Source organism: Xyrauchen texanus, chromosome 35 (genome assembly GCF_025860055.1).
Source record: "Xyrauchen texanus isolate HMW12.3.18 chromosome 35, RBS_HiC_50CHRs, whole genome shotgun sequence".
Taxonomy (NCBI): Eukaryota; Metazoa; Chordata; class Actinopteri; order Cypriniformes; family Catostomidae; genus Xyrauchen; species Xyrauchen texanus.
The window spans coordinates 32,090,619-32,115,333 of NC_068310.1; the positions used below are offsets into that span (position 1 = coordinate 32,090,619).

Genomic DNA, 24,715 nt, shown 5'->3' on the forward strand with positions numbered 1-24,715 from the left:
AGAGGAAGGAGTGAGAGCCTGTTGTCCTATTTAAAACACGACATAACCATTATCAATGATTGTGTACATGAATTCTTGAATAAATTAATCAAAGCGACTACTTAACTTTCAATTTAGTCGTTTTAAAATTAAATGTTGCTCGGTCTTGGGGGAAAGCAAACCAGCAAATTGTATGAAAATATATTGAAAGTTGGAATCGAGTGTGAAAAAAAAACTCCATGTTAGTCAGATAATACATTTAATTCGTTTTATACAGTACCTTCACTGACTAAAAGAATATATAAAGCAGAGAATAAAAGATTACAATTATTACTGGAAGTATCATGCATGAGACAGTCAGGGGATACAAACTGATTTAGGCGATTCTTCCTTTATTAACACAAATATTATATATATATATATGTTATACTCAACATCAACTGTTAATGTTAGTTAACATTATGAACATGAAATATATCAGAACATATTATTAAGAAATGCATTAAAGAAATTATAAAACACAAGTGAACAACAGACATTGATACAACAGATAGTTAGAAGCAGTCTTGGTATCAGGTACCACGCCCCATAAAAAAACAAGGCTAAAGGCTTGTTGGCTGCATTGTGCCACTGTTTTTATAAAAATATCATACCGTTATTTCCAGTAGTTGGAGAATGTTTCACATAACCTAAGGGGGTTTTTTATTGAACAATTGTAACAATTTAATAGGATGCGCTGATACCCACAATACGCAATAAATAAATAAATAAAATCTTCGTGTCAAGGGTTTAAATTATTCATGCTCTAGCATTAGGTTTTACGTTTGTTTCAGAGTAGCCTATATAAAATATTAAATAATATATTTGAGGTAGAAATCAGATTCACGCTATCAACAAGCGGCCACGCCTTTCTATAGAACATATCAATTCAGTTAATGAAACGATAGATGGCCTACCAAAAAATAAACATTTTTATAAACCTCATTCTTTATTTTGTTTTCCGTTGTTTTGCTGGATCGAGAGTTGTACACTTCAGTTAGATGTTTTAAAACTGCAAGAGTGGAGTATAATGGCACTCATTATTTATTTGGGTCGGGTCTACAAATAACATAAATTGCCTAATGTTTATTAGAACAAAGAGATTTAATAGCTATTTTGCAGTGCAACAGTAACGTATGTTAATAGTTTGAACTATACACCACGTATTGTTATATAGTTTGTTTTTGATAAATATCTGATGTTTCTTCAGAAATCGACAACCGAGGTGTGGGAAAAAAGACTGACCTCATGTGGCCGGTTTCATACTGGGCCTAACACTGGCAATGACTGCAGACCAAAATCAATAGTTCGAAGTGTCGAAATATGCTCAGACCAAACTAAAAATATGAAATGTAACGATTCAGACTTTTACAGAATTGTATTCGAAATGTGTCGTTTTCTACGCGTTAAAAGGGGTATATAATTAAACAATTACATAACTACATTAAATCAGATAAGGCTATATATTATTTGTGAGCGGTAATAATTAGAAACTACGGAAACAAGTAATTGAATTAAATTATATTCATAAGTAATTTCAAGCAAAGTAAATAAAAAATAAATTGTATCGTTATTTTACAGTTAACCATAACTGTAACCATGTTTCATCACAATAACTAGAATTAAAATTAATAGGACTGGATAAATTGTTTTATTACACATATACACACAAATAGGGAAAAAATAAAAAGAGGGGGCATTAAAAATAAATGACTAAATATGTCTAGGTTATGGTGCAGCTGCATTTTCAAACATCACAGTAAAACTGGTAAAGATTATAAAAGATGATAAAGAAAAAGTCACTCGTCCTCTTCCTTTTTGACAGAGGTTTGATAAGAATTCTTTCACAAGCATAGTGTTGGTTTTATGTTTTTCTAGGAACTCGGCTGCAGTTTTATTAACGACACGTTTATGAACAATCAAATGGTACTCGTAAAAATTTATTGAAGGACATAAAAGCATGCACGACCACTTGACGAATATAGCCGCAGTTGTGGTGCGTTTTTAGGGGTCTTGTTATTCCCACCACCCCGTTTTTCAAACTACATTTTATGAGCGAGACTAGTGGAAAATAGGACTCTAGTGCGTAATGGCAACCCTCTGGACAGCATAAGAGCCGTATTTGTCAAATGCATTCCAGTAAGTGATTGTTAAATAGAAATAGTGGAACTGTAATTTTAAACAATAATTTTATTTTTTAAAATAGTTTTAAATTAATAATATTGTTCAGTGAGGGATGCGCACAACGCTAGCCAGAGCACAGTAGCATTCACTCGACAGAGATTGATTACACCAACAAATAGTGCCCTTTGTAAAACCGTTGACATAAAATATGCTGCTCTATAAGACTACCAGTAACCCATCCGCATTAATCAGTCGCATCATATTATATTAAAATACAACCATGTTCATGTATTTAGGCACTAAATAAAAACAAAACAGTAGAATTAAGCAACCTACTGCAAGCTCGTAGTGCATTGCTGTTCCAAGAGAACGCGCATTGATCTGCTGTGCAGTTTTTCTGGGGGTAGGTGTAATCACGTGTCCCATAGGCGTCCAATCCCAACTGGAGAAGCTTTCTGAAATAATTACCTGTCTTGATTGTTCTACGGTCAGATAAAAAAGTACACATACACTCCATATAATAATCGGATGCATGTAAAAGAGAAGGGAGACGTCGCCATGTCGGCTACGGGTCCCATAAGTAATTATTATGTGGATTCTTTAATCAGCCATGAGAGTGAGGATGTTCTGGCGAGTCGTTTCTCAGCTACTGGTCCGATATCCTCCAGCTCACGCCCGACGCCACTGGTACCGGAATGCGCGGATTACCCGTCCTGCAGCTTTGCCCCGAATCCACCAGTCTTTACTACCTCTTGGGCCCCTGTTCACTCCCAATCGTCCGTGGTTTACCATCCATACACTCACCAACATCACCTAGGCACAGACACAAGGTATGTTCGCTCTTGGCTGGAGCCTATTCCCGGTACAGTGTCTTTTCCAGCATATGCTGGGAACACCAGGCACTTTGGGCTGAAGCCCGATACCTTCCAGGATCCTCGTGCTGGAGACTGTCTGGGCTCGAACGGGCGCACTTATACGGATTATATCTACTGCTCTGCCGTCGACATTATAGAAAAACAACAGAACACACCATCGCCGGAGACGGAGAGCCTGTCTTCCGGGAAGCACAAAGACGACAAGGCTGAATTAGACCCAAGTAAGTTAAAGCCATTCTTGTTTACAACCGGTTACGGGATGCTTCTCAGTTTATTGCATTTGCTTGGTGGTTGGCTGTTGTCCGTCGTAAAACGGTTCTATACTCTTTCATCCTCTGCTGTACACGGCCGACTCAAGTCTGCTTTGGGGGCTATCCATTGATGATAAACGCCATAGGATTAAGCTGTAAAACGGGTAGTGGGCTATAAAAATGATCTCCTTCAAAGACAAGTCTGGCAAAGATGGTGACGTGCTGTTAAGAAATAGCCTTGCCATTATTATTATTATTATTATTATTATTATTATAATTAATTATTATTATTATTATTAGTAGTAGTAATAGTAGTAGTATTACTACCATAATACAATTAAGATACCGTTAAATGTATAGCTATGTTTTGTTTGAGGTAGAAATTAATTTTAGCTTGTCGTAAATATACAAGCTGTTAAAAATGGGAAGATACTTATTATCCTTTCAAATTTAGAAATGGTGTAGCCTACCTTGAGGATGCGATTTTGAATTTCAAGGGTTATATATTTAATTATAACCTATGAATACTAATATGACTTGTTTTGAAATACACTTTTTGGGCTACAGACAACATAAATATTAAGGTGTCAAACTAATTACAAATGTGTAAACAGGGAAAGTTGGTATACTGGTGTTTTGAAACACTCTATTAAATGCAATTTGCATATAAATTTAACATGTTACAATTTACATAGAGAAACAACACGTGGAATGTTCACAGTGCATTAATTGCATAGCAGAACTTTGAGCGCAGACTTGTGAAGGCTTGAGTCACAAGCTTTCTTTTTTTATGGGCCTATAAAGCAAATAGGTACATTCACTAGTTTACGGCGCCACTTCTCTCTTCTAAAGAGTTTGCAAAGCCATTTCAAATAGAGCTGAGGGGGACAACCCATGAAATGATCTGCTATTTCTAGGTATTAATCTTGAAAATGCAATTGTTGATCAAGATTGCCTAAACTAGAGCTGTTGTCAGGCGCTACAGTTCATAAATATTTTTTTTTTTTCCACAAGTATCCTATTGACTGTCATAATCAAGAAAGAAAACGTTTGGATCTATAATCCGGTAAAATGGGATATTCATCTGTTTTGGACAACACGTATGCTTACAGCAGTCCCTAATCACACTATTTTTAAATGTTGTTTTTTCAGACAATCCCGTGGCAAACTGGATCCACGCGCGCTCAACCCGAAAGAAGCGTTGTCCATACACCAAGTATCAAACACTCGAACTCGAAAAGGAATTTTTATTCAATATGTACCTCACAAGGGACCGGAGATATGAGGTAGCAAGAGTCTTGAACCTAACGGAGCGACAAGTCAAAATATGGTTCCAGAACCGAAGGATGAAGATGAAGAAAATGAACAAAGAAAAAAACGACAGTAAAGAACAATAAATCAAAAGTAATTTGTTGGATGCAGACTAAAGGAATATCATCATTTAGTATCGTCACGAGTCTAACATTTAGCACCTTCGGTCCATACCAGGAACGGAGCAAACGAATTTCCATATGGATATCCTTTACAACGTGGTGATTCAAGTATGATTTAATATAAGTGTAATTTTACCATCCTGCCTTGAGTCATATTAATAGTAGGCTAAATGTAGTGTGGATTTACATAACATTTCTTTTCTCACAAACACAAATGTGGACTCTACACAGAGGATGCCCGAAGTTTCAGCGAGAAAATACTTGAACTTTATTTTCAATTTCTTAATTTATGCTCTCTACGTGATTGTTTCTTTTCTATGCTTCCGTTATTTTAGGAGGTTTGAAAGCCGAGTATTTTATAAAGAATAACAAATCTGTAGTTCAAACAATATACGTGTTTACGTCGATGTACTTAGTTTGTTTCTGGTGTACCTGTTTGTGTAGTTTACATTCTTTAACTGTTAAAAGAGTTACATCATAGATTGTAGATATATATACAAATATATACAACCATGTAAATATGACTTTGTGTCTTATTCCAATTATTTGACTGCATAAAAAAGACATTCGCTGCAAAAACAGGCTGTTGGAGTTTGGCCTACGCAGGCAATGTTCTCATCTGGAAAGTATCGAGGTTGGAATTAGTGCACGATGGCAAGGCTTTTGTAAATGGGTAGGCAGTATGAATATGCCAGTATACCGAAATCTAAAAACTGCACATCTCGAAAAGATGAAACACCTAAACGCCTCATCCACCACCTATCGTGCCTTAATGTCATATTTGCAACTTTCATTGGAAGCCTGTTTCCTATAGCACTAAAACATTGTTTTATTAATTTGGAGCCTTGTCTTTTTATATATAGGCTATATATATATATATATATATATATCAAATTGTATATATAATAAAAGACAAAGCTCAATATTAATAAAACACACACACACACACACACACACACACACACACACACACACACACATATATATACATTTATTTGGTTTTGAAAATTAAATTACGATATTAACAGTTTATTGTTATTATTATTATTATCAACATTATTATTGTCTTTTTTTCATGGGATTTCATTTTACAGGTTAAACTTATAACATTGACAAAACTCCGAGTTTACCGGTGTTTCATTATGAGGTTGAGATTATATGTTATGGCGACAAAATATATACATATTTATTGAACAACTTTTGAAATGTTAACAACAAAGTGCAAAAATAAATAAACAAATAATACTACCAATGCAACACTAATGGGTTATTTGTATCAGACCAAATTCTCAATTAGCGAAAGCGTTTGAGCATTTGATGGCTACGGTGTATGTTCCCATTTGTTGAAATATGAACCTAATTTACAATGTGCATTTTGTGTTTATTTATACTGCGTTGGAGTTGTGGTATTGATATAATTAACGTTAATATGTTTAGCACTTGCTTCCTGCGCTCGGCTGAAATTGCCTTTTTGTGAGTCTTAACAATACGAACAGGATGTGGTGATTTCAAAGCCCGATCTACTACGTTTCCGCCCAGAACAAAAATGCTAGTTTTACAACCCTGTTGAAGCTTGTGTTGTTTGTCTCAGATGCAGACGAACAAAGCCAACCTGGCTAACTGGCTAGACGTCTGGGCTAAATTACTTTATGGTTTAATGGACATTGGTGGTGGACGCTTTCAGGGTTGTGCAGATCCATTTAGTCCGTTGGACTAGAGGCAGTCGTTATCCACCAACAGCCACAGATGTATTGAAGAGTCACTCCAAGCCATTTAAATACACTAAACTCGAAATCCTTAGTTTTTACTTAACACGTGCTAAACACACACTTTACAGAATGGGTGTTGTAAGGCCTTTAAACCACATATACAGTACTACAAAGAGTGTTACTTGTTTTTGCGGTCAAAAATTTCCTATTTATTTAGCCTCAAAATAGGCTTTTTGTCACTATTCAATTTTATTTTGATTACTCTATAGGCTACATTGCGGCACAAAGTTTATGGCCTTGGCCTCCAGTCAATGATACTTCCCTCAAGGAAAAGTTTCCCCAAGCACGCTAGATGGCGCTATTGAATCACAGTTAACGCATTTTGAGCCGCTGAGGCCTGGGAGTGGACTGCAAGAAAAGTGCTGATAGAATGAATGGCTGTCGTTGTTAATCCTTTTTTGGATAAAATAAAAAAATAGATGTCAACACGCTTAAGCAATGAAGCTATACATATACACCTTTATCGCTAATTATTAGCCGACAGTAATTGTTCCTTTTAAATGTATTTAAGTTTCGTTAGATATTCCCGAGTTTTAATATAACGAACCTTTTTTAACACTCCCTATAGGGTCTATAGTCTTTTGTTTTTGTTAAAAATCCGTGTAACTCTCTGATGGCTGTATAACAAACATGTGGACTTTTTTTTTTAACCTCCACACAATGCAATGTGCTTCCTCCATAGCTGATATAATTCATTGAAGACAGGAAAATCATAACACAAATTGTTTGTTTCGTGTGAGTTGTGATTTACATCGCTGGATGTGCTTTCCATTTATTTACTTTTGTACACATTTATTTTTGAAAAAGGTCTGTTTATCTGTGATACTTTTTTGATTCACCTACCAACCCTCAGATACGACCGAGGACACCTAAATTACATTTACGTAACGCTTGAAAGATTACATTGTTTTAATAACTAGGTTATTAAATGTCAGATTAAGAAGGTAAACAAAAAGAAAATCGAAAAAGGAAAACAAACACACAGGCAGAATTTAACAAAGTGTTACATTTGTAAATTGTTAATAAAAATCAATAATAATATGTGTTCAGTCATTTAAAGTAATTATAATGTTGGGCAAACTTGAATTAATAGGCTATGATTTTTTTATTTCAGTCTATATATAATTTCTTTATAATTGGTTTATATATAGGTTCCTGGTATTGCATTGTGGCTATGCTCCTGTAACTGTGACAAACAATAACCTAGAATCTGCATCTTTATAGACTGTGAGATGTCTATAAATGTCTTCATTGCGCCTCTACCGTTTAACAACAAAGTGTAAAAATGGTAAAATAGCGGCACAAAACCATGTGCTCATATTTTGGGAAGGACTCTGAATTAGTCAAGATGAAATAAACAACCAGCCATTAATATGTCTAGTGAAATAACGAGGCATCGATTGTGAAATTTTATTGTGTCAGTGCGGCAGATTTACAACTTTTTAGTACGGTTTAGGAGGGCCAAGAGAGGCTTGCGTGTTCAGCTTTCTCTCTCGCAATTCGCGTGTGTGTGTTGGAAGTATAATTCAGATAAACAAAGAAACCGTCAACATTAATTGTCACAATTTTACATAATGATGATGATGATGATGATGATGATGATGATGATGATAATAATAATAATAATAATAATAATAATAATGAAAATGATAATAATGATCTTAATTATTATTGTATTTCACTGTTTTCTAATATTAGATCATTTCAACTTATATATTGGTGTCAGTCATCTTCATAATAACGCCTCAAATTGTGGCGCTGGACTGAGAAAAGTTTGAACTGTTACTCTTGGGTACCGTAGTTCCTGTGGGTTATGGCTCGACACACAGCCTTATAAACCTATGAGAGTTTACATGTAATGATACATGTATATATATGGTCTTTTTGAGATAAAAACTGTGCAGAAGTGACCGTGGGACTAAAAAGCGTGAAGCTGCCATAACCTGTGTTAAGTTCTGAAAGTCATTAAAACCCTCAATGTCTCATTTACTACGTGCAGCCGTTCTCATTCAATAAAAAATGTAAACGTAGTTTGCCCCTTCAAGGTAGAAGCCTGTGGACGCTCTGGAAAGATGAGGAGGCAAAGGGTGGGGTGGAGGGGACAAGGGGTGGTGGTGGAGGGGGCTCATTGTAGTGGGGGTGGTTGGGTGGGAGGCAAAAAAAGTAAGAGCTTGTGACTGAGCTGTCGGAGCTAGCCAGCTTTAACCTTAACACACATTCACTGTTCACGCCATGATTTGAGGCTGCAAAAGGAAAAGGGTGGCGATAGGAAGAGAGAGAGTCTAAGCGAGGGGAGCTGAAGTGGGAGCTGCCTCAGATTGTCCAAAGGGGCAGCATTTCTCCATCTAGTTCCGGTTGCTCTGTCTGCGTTGCATGCCATTCGGAACGGCAACAATAGGTTGCCACCATTGAGAGAGGGGACTATTTTTTCAAACAGACTGACTCTTTTTAATGCTAGATAAACATGAGCTCGTATTTTGTTAATCCACTTTTTTCCAAATACAAAGGCGGGGAAACACTAGAGCCAACTTACTACGACTGCAGGTTTCCACAGAGTGTTGCCCGAAGCCACACGCTTGTGTACGGACATGGAGCAGCTGCGCCGGGGTTTCAACACCCGTCGCATCACGTACAGGACTTTTTCCATCATGGAACCACAGGTATCTCCAACCCTGGTTATCAACAGAACCCATGTGCATTGGCATGTCACGGAGACGCAACGAAATTTTATGGATATGAAGCCCTTCCGAGGCAACCGCTTTATGGTACCCAGCAAGAGGCGAGCTTAGCGCAATACCCAGACTGTAAATCATCCAGTAGCACTAACCCTGGAGAAGGACAAGGCCACTTAAGTCAAAACTCCTCTCCGAGCCTCATGTTCCCATGGATGCGGCCTCACGGTTAGAATAATTACTATTTCACATTATGTTCAATCAACTGTCATTTGTTTGTCTCTGTGTGACTATGCGTCAGTGAGTTAAAGCCTTATTATCATGTAGCGTGGTTACCAAGAGTATTAACCGAGATGGAGAGTATAATTTTCATGCTGCAAATGGTACTTAATAATGGCTGTAATATGCATGCTTCGCACTTGTTCGCCTCACTAGACATTCACTGCTTATCTGTAGAACGAATGCAGAGGTTTTGCCTGTTGGCTACATTGTGTTGCGAGGGAGCTTTTCTTTAATGTCAAAAGAAATTGAGGTTATCCGAACTCAGATTACTAGTCTTGCCACAGTTTGAAATAACCACTTGCCTTGCCACATTTGTGACTATTAATGGGACACGATGTGATATTCGTAATTGTAATGTGTAGTAGTATAATAGTAATAATAAAAGTAGCCTATAATGAGGTTGTAAGGGGTCGACAGGTGACAGTCGTGCAATTCGTTTCTTTAAAGTGACGTTCAAACGTTTAAAGTGATTGCTTACATTGGTCTGCGTTTCCTTCCTGCTGACGCAAAACAAATATAAGAGAACATTTCTGATCGTTAGCTTTTAGTCTAAAACTCGTTAAATATTAGAATAAAGCTTAATGATGATCAAACGATATTCTAAAATAAAATAATTCTAATACTATCAAAAGTTACAATTAGAAACTATCTCTTAAAGAACATGAATGAAGACATGATGGTTTCCATCCATTTCTTTTGTTTGAGTGGCGGATACAATGAAGAATTTTACGTGTGTTTGTGTGTCTGTGTGCGCGCACGGGCACGTGCGTTACTGACATGAATTATAACTGCTGTCTAACCTCGAAGATAGAGACAACACATTTATGAGAGAAATCAAATGGCATAGCATATATCTACAATAAAGAAAATCTTTGCATAGAAGCGTTTCAATTTTTTAATTTGACGAGATTTGCAATTATTTGCAAATGGCTGTCCAAGATTCAGATTCATTAATATTAATATTTTCTGTTGGCGGTGGCATTAGAGATAATATATAATAGACTATAAGGCACATTCTGACACAAGATATCTCACTACGTGTGTCTTCACTGTGTGTGTGTGTGTGTGTGTGTGTGTGTGTGTGTATGTGTTACGAATATAAAAAAGAAACAACACAACGAATTGTTCATTCATTCTTTTTTTAACAGTCAAGCACACATATCAATGGCAACTTAGTACATAATACATCTAGATGTCATTGTAATATACCAGAATAAGTTAATGGCATAATAACGAAGCAGTAAAGGCATGTAAATGACAGAAATTCTCATTTCACTCCAAAGCTCCTGGGAGACGCAATGGAAGACAGACATACAGCCGTTACCAGACTCTTGAGCTGGAGAAAGAGTTCCTCTTCAACCCATATCTCACCCGCAAGCGCCGTATTGAGGTGTCCCATGCACTGAGCTTAACTGAAAGGCAGGTGAAGATTTGGTTTCAGAATCGCCGAATGAAGTGGAAAAAAGAAAATAACAAAGACAAATTTCCGGGCCAGAGGGGAGAGACTGAGGCGGAGGCCGAAGAAGAAGGCAACGAAGACGGCGAGGTGGAGGAAGGAGAAGAAAAGGAAACGGAAGAGAAAGAGGAAAGCAAAGAGTGATTTTATGGTATTTTTTATGGTTATATGGCAGATATTGAAGAGGTCTCGCGAATGGGCAATGAAACAGAAGACAAAAAGTGAGAAAATCCCCCTCCATACAAAAGTACCCTAAAACCTGCCCAAAGAGGAAAAAGGCGCTTTTTCTAACCAACACAAGAGGACTTTTACCATTAGCCAAAAGTTGATGTGTATTTGACAAATTACTCAAAGTGGTCGTCTACCAGAAACACAATAACCCATCATTTTATTTAGGGAAATGTAAGCAGCATGATTAACATCCAACTGCGTTTAACATTTATTCCATACTTGATATGTCTGGGGAATAAAAGTGACTAATTGTTACGAGATGCAACCAATTGAAATAATGAAATAATTATATCAGCTTGTCACAAAAATGTTGGTCTTGTATATATAAAAGTAAAGCCACAACATGCTGGTATTGGAAAACATATTGACAGAAGGATAGACTGTTTATTTGGTGTAATATAATTTCAGAAATCCGAATATGGCAATACTGCATTAATGCCACTGTACTGAGAAAGGCGACGTCAAGTGTAGAAAATGCATTCTGTATTTCACATACTTTATCGATTACTTAACTGTTCTTTGTTGTTCTGTGTGAGTAGGTGAGGTTACAATTTGTATTTTATTTTTTTTTATCATTTTATTGGACTTACCAGAGATTGCAATCGTTTGAAAATCTCGAGAGAAGCTACCTAATCATGGGAAATTTGCAATATACATTTCTACCTAGATTTTTCATAGACTCTTTTTTAGTGTATTAAACCTAAGTTATGTAATTTACCCTTTAACCACTTACTATTATCAAGCTTTTTGAAGTCTTAGAAAGACACAATTTGCTCAAAGCCAATTTAACAATTCTAAGAGATTGTTTCACGGCACTACCTAAAACAAAGCCTTGCTGGCAAGAATGAATTGCTAGTTTATTCTACATGCTACGGCATTGCTTTGTAATAAATATTTAGACATTTCCCCCAACAACTTAAACTGCCTATAGAAATGCACATTCATGTGTAGATGATCAAATACATTAATTACTACCCTACATTATAAGGGGAAAACGTCATTTTATCGTGCTAGTGTGATAGCGTAGACTTTGAATTGCACTGAGTAGGCTATAATCTTCTTGTACGTCCTGTAATATATTGCTGTTATCAGTATGCTCGTTTTACTGGTGTTCCTCGTGTGAATATAGAAATTCGTGTGTCCAAGCCATTGTTGTTGTTGAAATCAACAGAAGAATAAACAAGATGGCTCATTCTCTCACGTCTCATTTTTGCTTGATTCCACTTGTTGACAAAACATCGAAGTCGCAAAATATCCAAAACAGCTTCTTTCTCCAGCATCCACAATGAGGAAATTTAGATGGTAGGGCCTATGGTATTGTTGTATAGACAATATTACAAATCTGTGTGATGTCTGAAATGGTTAAATAAAATAATCATACGTACAGCACTATGATCTGTTTTATAATTGAAAAAGATGTTGGACTTGAATATATGTGCAAATGGATGCCCTTATCACTCAACAAAATGTGTCCTCACATCGTTAAAAGAAAGAAAAAATAATGCAACTCAATCTCTGGTGCTCGGCGTACAGCTAGTACAGTTTTCTTTGTTGTCAATGTCATTAGAGATTTAATGGGTTGATTCTCTGACTTGATTCTCAGTGATAAGGACAAGTATCATTATCTGTCCAAGCTAAATTGTGTGATAAATAAGTTCTATATTGTGCAAATAAATTAATATCATGCTTTTATCTGTTGTTTTATTGTCAAGTATGTCGAATTTTACTATTCATTATGATGAGCACAGAAAATATAGCCTATTTTGTCTTAAAGATCCCTAGATATATGTTTATGAGTCTTTTCACCGGGATAACCAACCGATCCATACAACTATACCTTAACTATAACATCTGAAATTTATTTTTTTAATTAATTTCATTAATATTAACATTAACATAAATAAATAATAATGAAATGAAAATAAATTGGTTTGATTCCTACTGAAGTTTCCTCAAAGCAAAATAACAAAATAACAGACGGAAACAAACAGTAGACTGCAAGCTATCTACGGACAGGTCACATGTTCTGTACTCACAGCACTGCCTTGCCAGGAGACATCTTGAAGATCTCCTTTGTCTGCACCTGTGCTGGTCTTCTATGAGAGAACTGAACGTCAGTTGAAAGTAACCAAAATCCTGTACATGCATTAGAATATCCTCTTTTATTCTGGCTAATTAAAAAGAGTTTTGTGAGTAAACCCAGAACGAACACAAGGTATAATGTTTTGTCCAGCAACCTGACCAAATTGTTGGCTAACAAAACTCACTGTCATTAACCTTCCGTTCCATGACCGAGGAATGTCTTATTTATATAGCCAACTATGTCTGTGCAAAAAGACATATATGGAAGTCTTATTTAGAGTAAGAATAGATTTGTGCACTGAAGACACCTTCTGAAGTATACAAGAGCAAATATATTTTCAATGTCATTATCTTCCTTAATCAGAAACGACAAGATTCATGAGGAACATTTAGTTATTCAGCACAAATTCTGAAATCAAATTAGTAACAGAGATGAATGAAATGCATGTTTAAAATGTTTTGATGTACAAAAATAATATATGCTATCGTCGTGAAAATCGTAATGTGGCCGACATTACGTGCGAGGGCTGAAAGTGTCGTCTCCTTTACAACAGGCAATAACAGGTCATAACAAGGGTCTAGTGCCTAATAAAGCAGTCGTAATTGATGGCATCAGAGCCAAATAAAAATATAAAAATAAATATAATCATAGAGATTAAGGGTGAACCGCATGTTTCAATACCAAAGAGAGTTACGGGGTATTATAGACCACTCCAAAAGCAAACCTGAAAGCTTTCAGGTTTTCATGCTTTGTTATTTGCGGGAAAATGCCAGATCCTTATTAATAGGAAATTATAGATTTGCCTACCTTTAGATTATCTTAAAACAACAGAAATACTAAGAATGCTTCAAAGTATATAGAAACATTCACGTAAAAAATACGGTGGTTCTCCCAAAATGAATAGTCATACTTTTTTTCAAAAAAATTTTTTTACGTTTGCATTGAAACGAGGTTGTATTACTGATAATAAGGATTAACGTTATTACTCTTTTCACTTTCCCTTTGTGTGTGTGCGTGCATGCGTGCTGTGTGTGTGTGTGTGTGTGTGTGTGTGTGTGGTATATCGTAGCTAATCCACTGTTTTTAAAAATACATTTTTAGTTTAGGAATAAGCATTTTCAGGACGTTCTTGTAGTGACAATTGCAGTGGTCATTGTCCGTCTGCCTTGCCATTGTATATAGCCTATATATAGCACTGCTGTTACATTCCAAATTTGGCCTTTACTATACCTGCAGTAAACTTTATTGGTGGTGTAAACCCGGCAGTGTCGTATCCGGGCAGACGTTTTTGCCTTTTGATTTCCGTGCAGTGCAGACAAACTAGAATAAGTGACAATGGAACCAACGTGGACCTGGGGATGCTTTCTTACGTGTATGTATATGCAAGTGTGCATGCATGCGTTTGTGCGTTTTTTATCTTTATTTCTTGTTTAGAGAGAAGGTTATAATATATGTACAACGATTTGCATTATGTTTGTGTTGTCAGACTTTAGAAAAAGAAGAGTGCAAAAGTTTTAATTAAAGAAAAAACTTGGATGCTTTGTTCAATTTTTCAGTCTGTGAACTTTGTAGATTATTTTTATGAAAAGTAAGTCACAATGATTTGAGATAGTCACAAAACCCTTGGTGTTAAATTGCCTTGGTTGTTTAATAAATCAACAAATCATGTTTTTACGTATTAACTACAAATTAGCATGCACAGACTTGTCTGAAACATATCATGTATTGCAAAAAACTATTTGACGGATGTTTGAAAGAAGGTACATGCATATGTCCATTTTAATAATATCAGCTTCCAATAAATGTTTCAGATACCACTCAATTAACCAGTCATAACGAATTTCGTTAAAAGAAAACAAATGGCCAATTTGTGTGTTGATAAATAGCATTAGCTCGTTAAGAATAATGTAAACGTTAAAAAAAATTAGAGTGTTTCACCTATACTTGCATCATAATACTACATTCTATAGAAACTCTTATATTTTCACACAATGGTAGACTTGGACATGTTTAAAATAGCATAATTTAATCAATTGTTTCAACCGAATTACATTTTTAATATTCTGATCAACATAATCTGATATTTTTGAGAGGGGACTTCATTTTAGAGAAGACAGGTGACTTCGTTTTGCATGTTATTTGTTGTGTAGAATAATTGAGATATTTGAGCAGAAGGAGTCGGACAGATCTTTACAGTTGTTCATTTTATTATTACTATTATTATTTAAACGGTTGTTTAAAAATATAGCATAAATAAATATAATAATTATTTATAAAAATAATAATCATTTAAAAAAAAGAAAGACTTGCATGGTTAAGCGACCATTTGCTTCACCCTTTAATTTGCGCTTGTTTACAGAAACACTTGTTATTATAAATTCATCAAAATGTAACTATTATGATTTTTATGAGATAAGGTTCTGACAAAGTGAACGCATGAGTCCTGTCTCTCTGTGATAATTATGCTTTTATTTTTTTTCTTGCAAATGCTTAATGATTGACATGATCAAGAGATTAGCCTGTTGTATCGTATAGGATTGAGGACTATCTGTATCCTAAAGATTTTGAGTTTAGTATAACGTGTTCTATTATGTTTTTATAAAGTATAATAAGTTATGTGATGTACTTCGACATGCTGCAGACATAGGCTAAACCAGCTTGTGTTGTCTGTGAGCAACAAGGCCAAACAACACCTCTAAATTGTCAGACGGGATAAATGTGAAAATGGCCATATGACTAAAATTAGCTCACCGGTATGTGCTATATTAGATAGGATGTTTAATGATCAATATTTGTCCTATTATGCAATACAGTTGGCATTCTCCTTTTTGCCTGATGAGAAAAAATATGGTTTACCAGTCATAGACACACACCCCAAAACACTTTTTCATTGTAACTCATAGTTTTATCCAGTTGCATTTACGTTTACTGTATATATTAATCTTGGGTAATTATTAAAATTTGACCAATAAACAGGTTGATATCAACTCAAAGCAGTGGGGAAAAAACGAATAAGAAAATGGAAAAGGCGATCTTTGAGAGAGGGTGAAACGTAACACATTCCTAGTTGTTTAGAGGGGGAAATTTACAGCTAAGTAATAAAAGTTTACGACTGAATACACGCGGCCATTGGTTGCGTCAGACCACGTGGTACTCACTCTATGAACATGAACTTTGTGCTGTTGTCGTCCCCTGAATCTCACCATCTATCGACTAGCGAGCTCGCGGTAGTGTTGAAATGATCTAGACCACTAGACGTTTCGCCCGTTTTCATTTCACTCACGATCTCAGGCGGATGTTAAAATGCTCTGTAACACCATCTTGTCTCGTCTGTTTCGTCGCTAGTCATGACTGAATGTCCTCAGACGTCGCCGCCTCCCCAGTCCTCTTTCTATCTATCTGTTCCCCTAGAGGAAAAACGCAGCAGTGATAGCTGAAGTGCACGCAGTTAGAGCACGTAGGCTAGATGTCATTTTGTCTCCTCGAAAGATACCAATTTTCAATGTTGCGGGAGAATGGGACCTAGATCCTATTGTCGTGCCATATCATCTGTCTGCCGCTACACCGCCAAACGCGCGTCACACAGACGACAGAGAACGCTGGTAAGTAAATGATTCTACGTTGCTTATTGGCTTGTAACAAACGCGCACTTACACAACATGGATATTTGATATTAAGCACGATATTTGAATCCGACGCTATTTGCCTAACATATGTTATATTTGGTGGCATGTAACCTATGGAACCATTTGCGCTGGATTTTCCCAAAAACTTAATTGATTGTGAACACACAACCCCTCATTTACAAGTGGCTTGTGCTGTTGCTTTCTGGTCCTATTGTTGAGTGTATTATCTGTCTCAACGACAATTAGTTGATTATTTTTAAGCATACGCAAGATAAATTATGTCCTTACGGGTGTGGTTTGGGGTTATATAGCTTATTTGTAAATGGTTGAAAACATGCTTTCAGAGGTTCTGTTTACGATTGTGATTATTGTGATTGTATTATATTATTATCAATGAGACTGTACAATTGCGTTGATAAATATTAGGCCTTTCACCAAAGACAATACTGAACCCATATTAGGTGACTATGACGTGCACTCATTCTGTTTTATGTCGTAGAGGAATGCAGATTAATTTTAGTCTCAGTCCTGATTATTTAATATATATATATATATATATATATATATATTTACATTTGGCACCATGTTGGTGCAGCTATCATTATTAGGACTCTCCATAGTCGTAATGATCTTATGCTGTTTATGACCCTAAACCTAACCCTCACAAAAATACTTTGTGAGGGTTAAACTAAAAAAAATGTTTTCAATAAAATCTCGTTTAGTATGTTTTTTAAGACATTTGAATTATGGGGACACTAGATATGTCCTCATAACCCTTGTAATTACTAGTTTGTAACCTAAAAAATAGTCCACTTAAACCTGCCCACACACACACACACACTTGTCCAAAGCTGTCATTCCATGAAGACGAAATCAAACAACACTGCCACCTTGTGCCCGCTCCATATACAAGTCATTTATACGGAGCCCAAAGTGAGAGCTACTGGTCACATAAATCTTATTTTTTTTATCAGAAATGTTCCTGACATATACTGGTGTAGTTATATAAGTCTCTTTAATAGAAATAAAAAACATGATATTATGATATTACATATAATATTAACTAAAATAATAAATTACATCAAAATGAGGTGCAAACATTACATCACTAGCAATCATAAACTTATAAAAAACAAATATACAAAAAACTTCTTGAACCAGATAATGTTTTTATTTGTGTGTATATGGTGGTTTACACCCAGTATTAATAGGCTATAAACACTAATTTCAAAACACTAATACAAAAACAGCAGAGCACAATGTTTATTGCCAAATGTTATGTCACGATAACAGAGACAATAATAACAAACACGTTTTTAAAATCTAGCCAGCCAACATGTTTTGTTCTTATTGTGTAGCATCTTAGTAAAAACAGTTGAAAATGTCCGCTGTTCAAAAAACGAGAGCTGCGACCTTCCGTTATGGGCCTCTTGAAGTCCATGCTTGAGGCTGTTATGTGGAAAAACAGAAGGAAAAAACTGTCAATAATGCAACCAATTTTCATGTACATGAAACTTTCGCTGGTAAACACATGAATTTGTCAATGGATATGTTAGAAACATCGTTTTATTTCGTTTTTGTATTAGTTCAACATTCATTTTGTTTGTGAAATAGCGAGTAGGCCTACGTGTTCTGACCACAGGATGATTTTTAAAGACACTGAAGGAAAAAAATATATATATTTAGAGAACTATTTTAAACACATTTCAAAACTGAGAAAATTGACTCATTGAGGCAGAATGCTCACATGTGGCTTGTCGATGTGTGTTTACAGTTTTGAAAGAAATTTGTACCAAGAAGTGAGCAAATAGCAACCAATCTTCCTTTGTGGACATTTTGGGACGTCCTCATTTATCCATACTAACAAAAACCTGTATTGTTTATTAGGTTTTGGGTGTGGGTTAGTCTATAGTTTATATAATTAGCTTTATATAAAAACTATAGAAGTCTATGGCATGTCCCCATTTAGACGTGTGCGTGTGTGTGTGTGTGTGTGTGTGTGAGAGAGAGAGAGAGAGAGAGAGAGAGAGAGAGAGAGAGAGAGAGAGAGAGAGAGAGAGAGAGAGAGAGAGAGAGAGAGAGAGAGTGGAGTGGAGTTTTTTCACGACATAGAGTCTATACTGCCTGTGAGTCTACGCTTTGCCACCGTTATGGGAAAGCTTTTGTTTGGAATCAAACTAAAGCCGATTTAAGTAATCCATGTCTCTGCGCCTATAAGATGCCTAAGATTGGTTCATTTGTGTATTACAGTTATTCTTAATGTTAATAACAATGTTCTAAATAAGTTGATGAAAATGTCACATTTATTACCATATAACTATCATTTGCGTAAACTTTGAGCCAATCTTGTGTCTGCCACTGCTATTTAATTTTAATAATAGAAGGCATAATTCAGAGTTGACATGAAACTGAAAACAAATTCCAGGCTAACTTTCAATTCCAAACATTTCCTTACAAGAACCGCAGGTCAATGTGAATTCGCTCCACATCAAATCATCTTATTCATGGAGGTCATTACACGGCCACATAATTTCACTGAATTATCTTGTGCTAGTTAAAAGCATAATGCCCCTTCGGGTTCGTGTGTTGCTGTAAGTGCTTAGCTGCATATGAGATCTCTGTTACAACTGTCATGTTACTATTAAGGATTTTGTTTTTGCATAGATACATCGACAACGATGACAGGCTTGGAAAGTTGGGCTTTGAATAACAAGTTAAGGTACTCAGCGGAGGAATTTGCAATTGTGAAAAGCCTTAACAAAAAATAGGCCAATGATAACATTCATTTAACTCTGGATTATGGGCAGACTAAACCATTATCAATCGCAGTTAGTATGTGCATTGCTTCTTGCGGTTGTTGTTGTTGTTGTTTCCCCTGATAATGATATCACACATAGTAAATTACACATTGGAAGTAAGATTTTGACGCATTTCTGTGTGCGTAGTTTCGTCAAGGGTAAATAGAATACAGACCAAACGGGATGTCTATTTATTGCCTCTTCAAACGCTAAAACACAACCATGTGATTTGTCTAAAGGGCTGCAATAAAACACTTAAAGCTCGTTCTCTCCAGTCACATCAGCATACCAACTGCAGACTGAGTGTGATATGTTTTACTCACTACTTCATTCACAAGACTGATACCGTAAAATAGATCACAACATTAAATATATCACCATCAAACGCTTTCAGTTCAAAGCCGTTGGAGTAATGCGATTGAACATCAAAGAGTCAGACATGCACAGACACGACGTACACTTAATATCTGATCTCTCAATTCAGTCAAACAATGCGTCGAACGATATAAATGTTAGAAGCAATTGAATGCAGTAAGAATTGATAATGCATTTCTGATTAGCTTTTAACTTCGTATCTTCCTGATCCAAACTATTTTTTTATTATTCAGTTTCGTCTCGCTAATTTAATAATTAAATAATTTGCATTATTTAAAAGATAATGATAGCTGTGAAAAATGTACACGTACATTTCAAATATTGGAACTGGTATCTGTTCAGTTTTCACAATCAAAAATAGGCAATGATTGACAGGATAACGCGCTCGCTTTTCCCGCAAAAAATATTTGTATTACTGTTATCTTTTATTTAGATTTGCCTCTCTCCACAGCATGGCGTATTATTGTAAATGTAATAATAGTAATAGCCATGGTAGTATTTTCGTCCTCATAAACAGGCTATTATAAATGTATTGTATACTTAAGCGGCTTGTAATGTCTTTTTTTGTTTGTTTTTTGTTTTCGTTTTTTTTTTCTTCTTCACATTGTTACTTTTATAACAACCAGGTATAAAAACCTTCGTAATAATAATAATGATAATAATATTTTTCTTGTAGAAAAAAATGTCAATGAATAAACATTGCAAAATAATTTGTTCAGTAGTCCAAAACTGATGAATATCACTTACCTTAATGTTTATAGCAATATAGTAAAATTGTAACTTTACCAATAGAGTTAAATTTTGTGGATCTGATTTTTGTCTAAAATATTACAACCTATCAAAAAGATTTTAAGTCAGTTTTGTATATTGATTAAAACCGGATTTAGTTAAGGCTGCAATATAGGATAGGATAGGCAACAATGTTTATGTATATCCTAGTCAATCGATAAGCAGATTAGCTTGTTTTATAGCTGTTAAACAGCCCCTTTTACCTGTCAGGCTGAAAGTAAATTTTGCTATTTTGTCAATCTCTTGTTTTCCTGACCACTTTCTAAACCACTGTTCTTGGCCTCACACTTTCTGTCATGTGGCCTGCATTAAGGTCATGGAGCATACCCTAAACCATTCGGTTAAAACCATCCCCTTTTCCACTACTGATTCCATCTAGAATATATGGATATAAACGGACCATATAGCTATAATAAACCTGCTAGCATTCAAATAAAGCACTACTTGTATTTGTATTGTTCAACAGTAAAGCCATTATTTATAAATATGGTCCCAAACAAATCGTAAAAATTATTTATGAAAATATGAATGTAGTGAAAGTTCTTTACTTTTGCAAATTTGTCCCATAGAAGTTTTTATTTTTAAATATTCGTTCTGTATCGTTCCTTAAAAGTTACATGCTAAAAAATGAGCAGCTTTCTATCCACAAGATAAGAGACTCCCTGCACAGCCCCCATACATTCAAAGGGGTAATTGCCCCAGAGCTGGAAGTCCTCAGTTGGTTTTGTGACTTTTATTGCACCAAGGCGCGTTTGACGCATTCTTTTAGTATGATGCCCCTTCCCCCTCCTTCCTCAGGTTCTTTTTACTACTGAAATCATCAATACATTACAAATGGATAAAGGAAAGGCACAGACGTTTCCCCTTCAGTGACAGAAAGCCCGAGGAAATCAGAGAAAAAAAAATCTAGTCTAGTCCTTCGTCACAGTGAAAATAATAATACATGTGTATCAGCAAGTGTGTCAGCACATTAAGTTTCAGTTATTTAATGCGGAGAAGGAAAAATGAAATGAAGGGTGAACAAAATGTGCGTTGAAAACATGTAAACTGCGGCAAATAGCTTCAATTAGGTTCTTGGTCCTAATATATATATATTTTTAATTGTACTTATACTTGTAATATTATTAATATATTATCATTATATATATATATATATATATATATATATATATATATATATATATATATATATATATATATATATATATATAAATAGTCTACTAATCATTACAATTGTCATATTGTTACATTTAAGGTATAAATGTGCACAGTTTGGTTTACGTCACAAGCAATAAGCAACTGTAAAAATCATTCGGGTATTTGATTAATTACATTTTGCTCATTGTAAAACGCATCAACACTTCCACAAACAGCCTCAAATACTTCCAGAATCACTTTCACAATACACGTAAACAGGCTTTAATAACATGATTCTATGAGAGCAGGTTGTTTATTCCAGCACAAATACAAGCTTACTCACTAATGAATGCACAAAAATGACAGTGTGAATGGGATTCTGTGTGTGTGTGAGAGAGAGAGTGTGTGTTTATTTCAACATTATCAACTGAAGCCACGGGGATAAGAAGCTACAAGCTCGATATTCCTCCGTACACAGCGCATTCAATTGGCTGAAAGTGGTCAGGTGACGCTGTCATATTGTCCTTCCATGAGCCAAGCCTTGGCTATAACACTTGGTTTGCGCGTCTTAACCGGAGACTGGAAATTAATATTATTGAAATCCTTCTGAAGTTCATTTGAAAGAGAGTTAGGAAAGCAGGCGGGAGACGTATGTGACAGGAGGAAGCAGAACCCAAAGCACAACGAAAGATAGTGTAAGATTGAGAAAGGAAATAAGATAGGAGGGTGAGTTGATGAGAGGGCGATAGGGAAGGTATGAATTCGTATTTCGCGAACCCGTCGCTCTCTTGCCATTTATCTGGTGCGCAAGAGGTTTTGCCCAATATGCCCCTCAACACGACCACATATGATTCAGTCAGACATTTTTCGTCTTATGGCACTACGGTGACGCAAAACCGGATTTATGCGTCCCCTTTCTATTCACCTCAAGACAACGTTGTGTTTGGATCAAGTAGAGGACCGTACGAGTATGGATCTAACGTGTTTCTCCCAGATAAGGATGTGCTTCCCAGTTGCAGGCAAACTGGTATGGGACTCAGTGCTCAGAGCCACGTTGCCCAGGAGTACAACCTGGAACAAGCTCGTGCAGGAGCCCAAGAACAGAAAGGGAACAACATTCAGATCTACCCATGGATGCAGCGTATGAACTCGCACAGCGGTGAGTTTTTACTGCGACTTGGGACACATCCTGGTGGAATGGGTCTGTTTTACGATACGTCCTATCAACAGAGTAGCTACATTTTATGGCCTCATAAAACCACTACTAAATCATCAGACTATAAAAGCCCCCTTTTTCAGAGAGGGGAATCCCATTTGGCTAACCTCCTTTAATCCTCGAATGCCAAAATTATTTTAAAAACTTGTTCATTAAGTGTGGGTGAATTAGAACAATATACAACAAAAAATACATTTATATTCTGCACCCGTCTTTTAAATCAACATTTAATTAAAAAAATAAATAGCAGTAAATATTTCTGATGTACTGTTTAATAACATGGGAACAGAAGTAATAAAGGGAGTTGGAAGAAATGTTACAGAAATTTTTAAAACAATTTCGCGTTGCTTTGTTACTGTGGATGGAATATGGGTCAAATGCTGCGAAATGCAGTCTTTTGTCAAAATGTTAAATCAGTAACATATAATTTCATATAACATCTATAATTCTCTTCGTGCCTCCACCGGGATTCCCACCACGTATATTACAGCATTTGATTAAGATTTTATTTAAGTGTAAATTGTATTTATTTATCTTATTTTTCCTCACAACAGGAGTTGGATACGGGTCAGACAGAAGAAGAGGTCGCCAGATTTACTCCAGATACCAAACATTGGAATTGGAAAAAGAATTTCACTTCAACCGGTATTTAACCAGACGCAGACGTATCGAGATCGCCAACGCTCTGTGTCTAACCGAGCGTCAAATCAAAATCTGGTTCCAGAACCGGCGCATGAAATGGAAGAAAGAGACTAATCTAACTTCTACAGTACCGGGGACCGAATCGACGGGTGCTTCTCATGAGACCGAGAAGGAGACCGAGGAGGAGACAGAGGAAGCTAAAAAAAAAGATTAGAAAATCAATTTTCTCGTTCTCGAAAGCCTGTTAACTGCAACGTAACTACCTAAACTCTGAAAATTGCAAATATTAATGCATGGACCGTATACTCTGCTATTCTTTTGACCGTCCCCTCCTCCTCCGATTTCCACACCATTTTATTACCACCACGCCAATAAAATATACACACGTAGAAACAAACGGAGAAATTGAGTCGCACATGCACCATTATGCAATTCACTACCCTTTGAATACAAAACAGCTCTTTCTTTGGCTGCGTGGTAAATGCCACAGATGATCTATTTGTGTGGTTGACAGCTCTAGTATTAAAATGTTGCCATAGGGCTAGTAGAAAATTGCTCAGACAAATATTCAAAATTGATAAGTAAGCTTAATTTCCCCTTTCCCCAACTATCAGAGCATCCAAACAGAGCCCCCTAAGCATTCCAGAAGTGAAGGAAACTTCTTATGTGCACATTCTGTGTATTTGTCCAGACATATTAGTACAATGATACAAACACTGACGGGATGAACTATACTACCTAACTCATTGATTCATATTATATATTTTACCCCCTCTTAATATTGCCTTTGCCTCGTCAGTGTTTTGATGTTAAAAATGCCGCTCTAATGGCACATTAACTATTAAGAACACTTAAAAAATACATTTCATCATACTTGTAGCTGTATGCATATACCCTACAATTGTCTTAAAGTGAGAATCAAAACCATATGAAATCAA

At 35.9% G+C, this 24,715-nt stretch overlaps 4 protein-coding genes across 8 annotated transcripts in view; all 4 read left to right on the top strand.

The window, feature by feature from the left end:
* Positions 1–24,715, top strand: part of LOC127628401 (homeobox protein Hox-C1a-like) — a 100,590-nt gene that overhangs the window by 5,199 nt on the left and 70,676 nt on the right. Inside the window, exon 1 of one of the 5 annotated variants that reach the window (XR_007968658.1) lies at positions 14,466–14,566. The exons of 1 other annotated variant lie outside the window; for it this stretch is intronic. The gene's annotated coding sequence lies outside the window, so the exon portion shown is untranslated. Of the gene's footprint in view, positions 1–14,465; positions 14,567–16,400; positions 16,797–24,715 lie in introns of those variants that run through there. 3 more of the 5 variants (XR_007968656.1, XR_007968657.1, XR_007968660.1) reach the window with 3 other exon arrangements.
* On the top strand, positions 2,652–5,907 carry LOC127628402 (homeobox protein Hox-C9a-like). Its single transcript, XM_052105126.1, has 2 exons — positions 2,652–3,238; positions 4,421–5,907. The coding sequence occupies exons 1-2, from the start codon at positions 2,671–2,673 to the stop codon at positions 4,663–4,665; spliced, it is 813 nt and encodes a 270-aa protein (XP_051961086.1). The 5' UTR covers positions 2,652–2,670; the 3' UTR covers positions 4,666–5,907.
* Positions 8,664–12,820, top strand: LOC127628403 (homeobox protein Hox-C8a). The gene is made up of 2 exons (XM_052105127.1): positions 8,664–9,370; positions 10,708–12,820. Exons 1-2 carry the CDS (start codon positions 8,935–8,937, stop codon positions 11,022–11,024), a joined length of 753 nt encoding a protein of 250 aa, XP_051961087.1. The 5' UTR covers positions 8,664–8,934; the 3' UTR covers positions 11,025–12,820.
* On the top strand, positions 22,088–24,544 carry LOC127628404 (homeobox protein Hox-C6a-like). Its single transcript, XM_052105128.1, has 2 exons — positions 22,088–23,078; positions 23,690–24,544. Exons 1-2 carry the CDS (start codon positions 22,676–22,678, stop codon positions 23,989–23,991), a joined length of 705 nt encoding a protein of 234 aa, XP_051961088.1. The 5' UTR covers positions 22,088–22,675; the 3' UTR covers positions 23,992–24,544.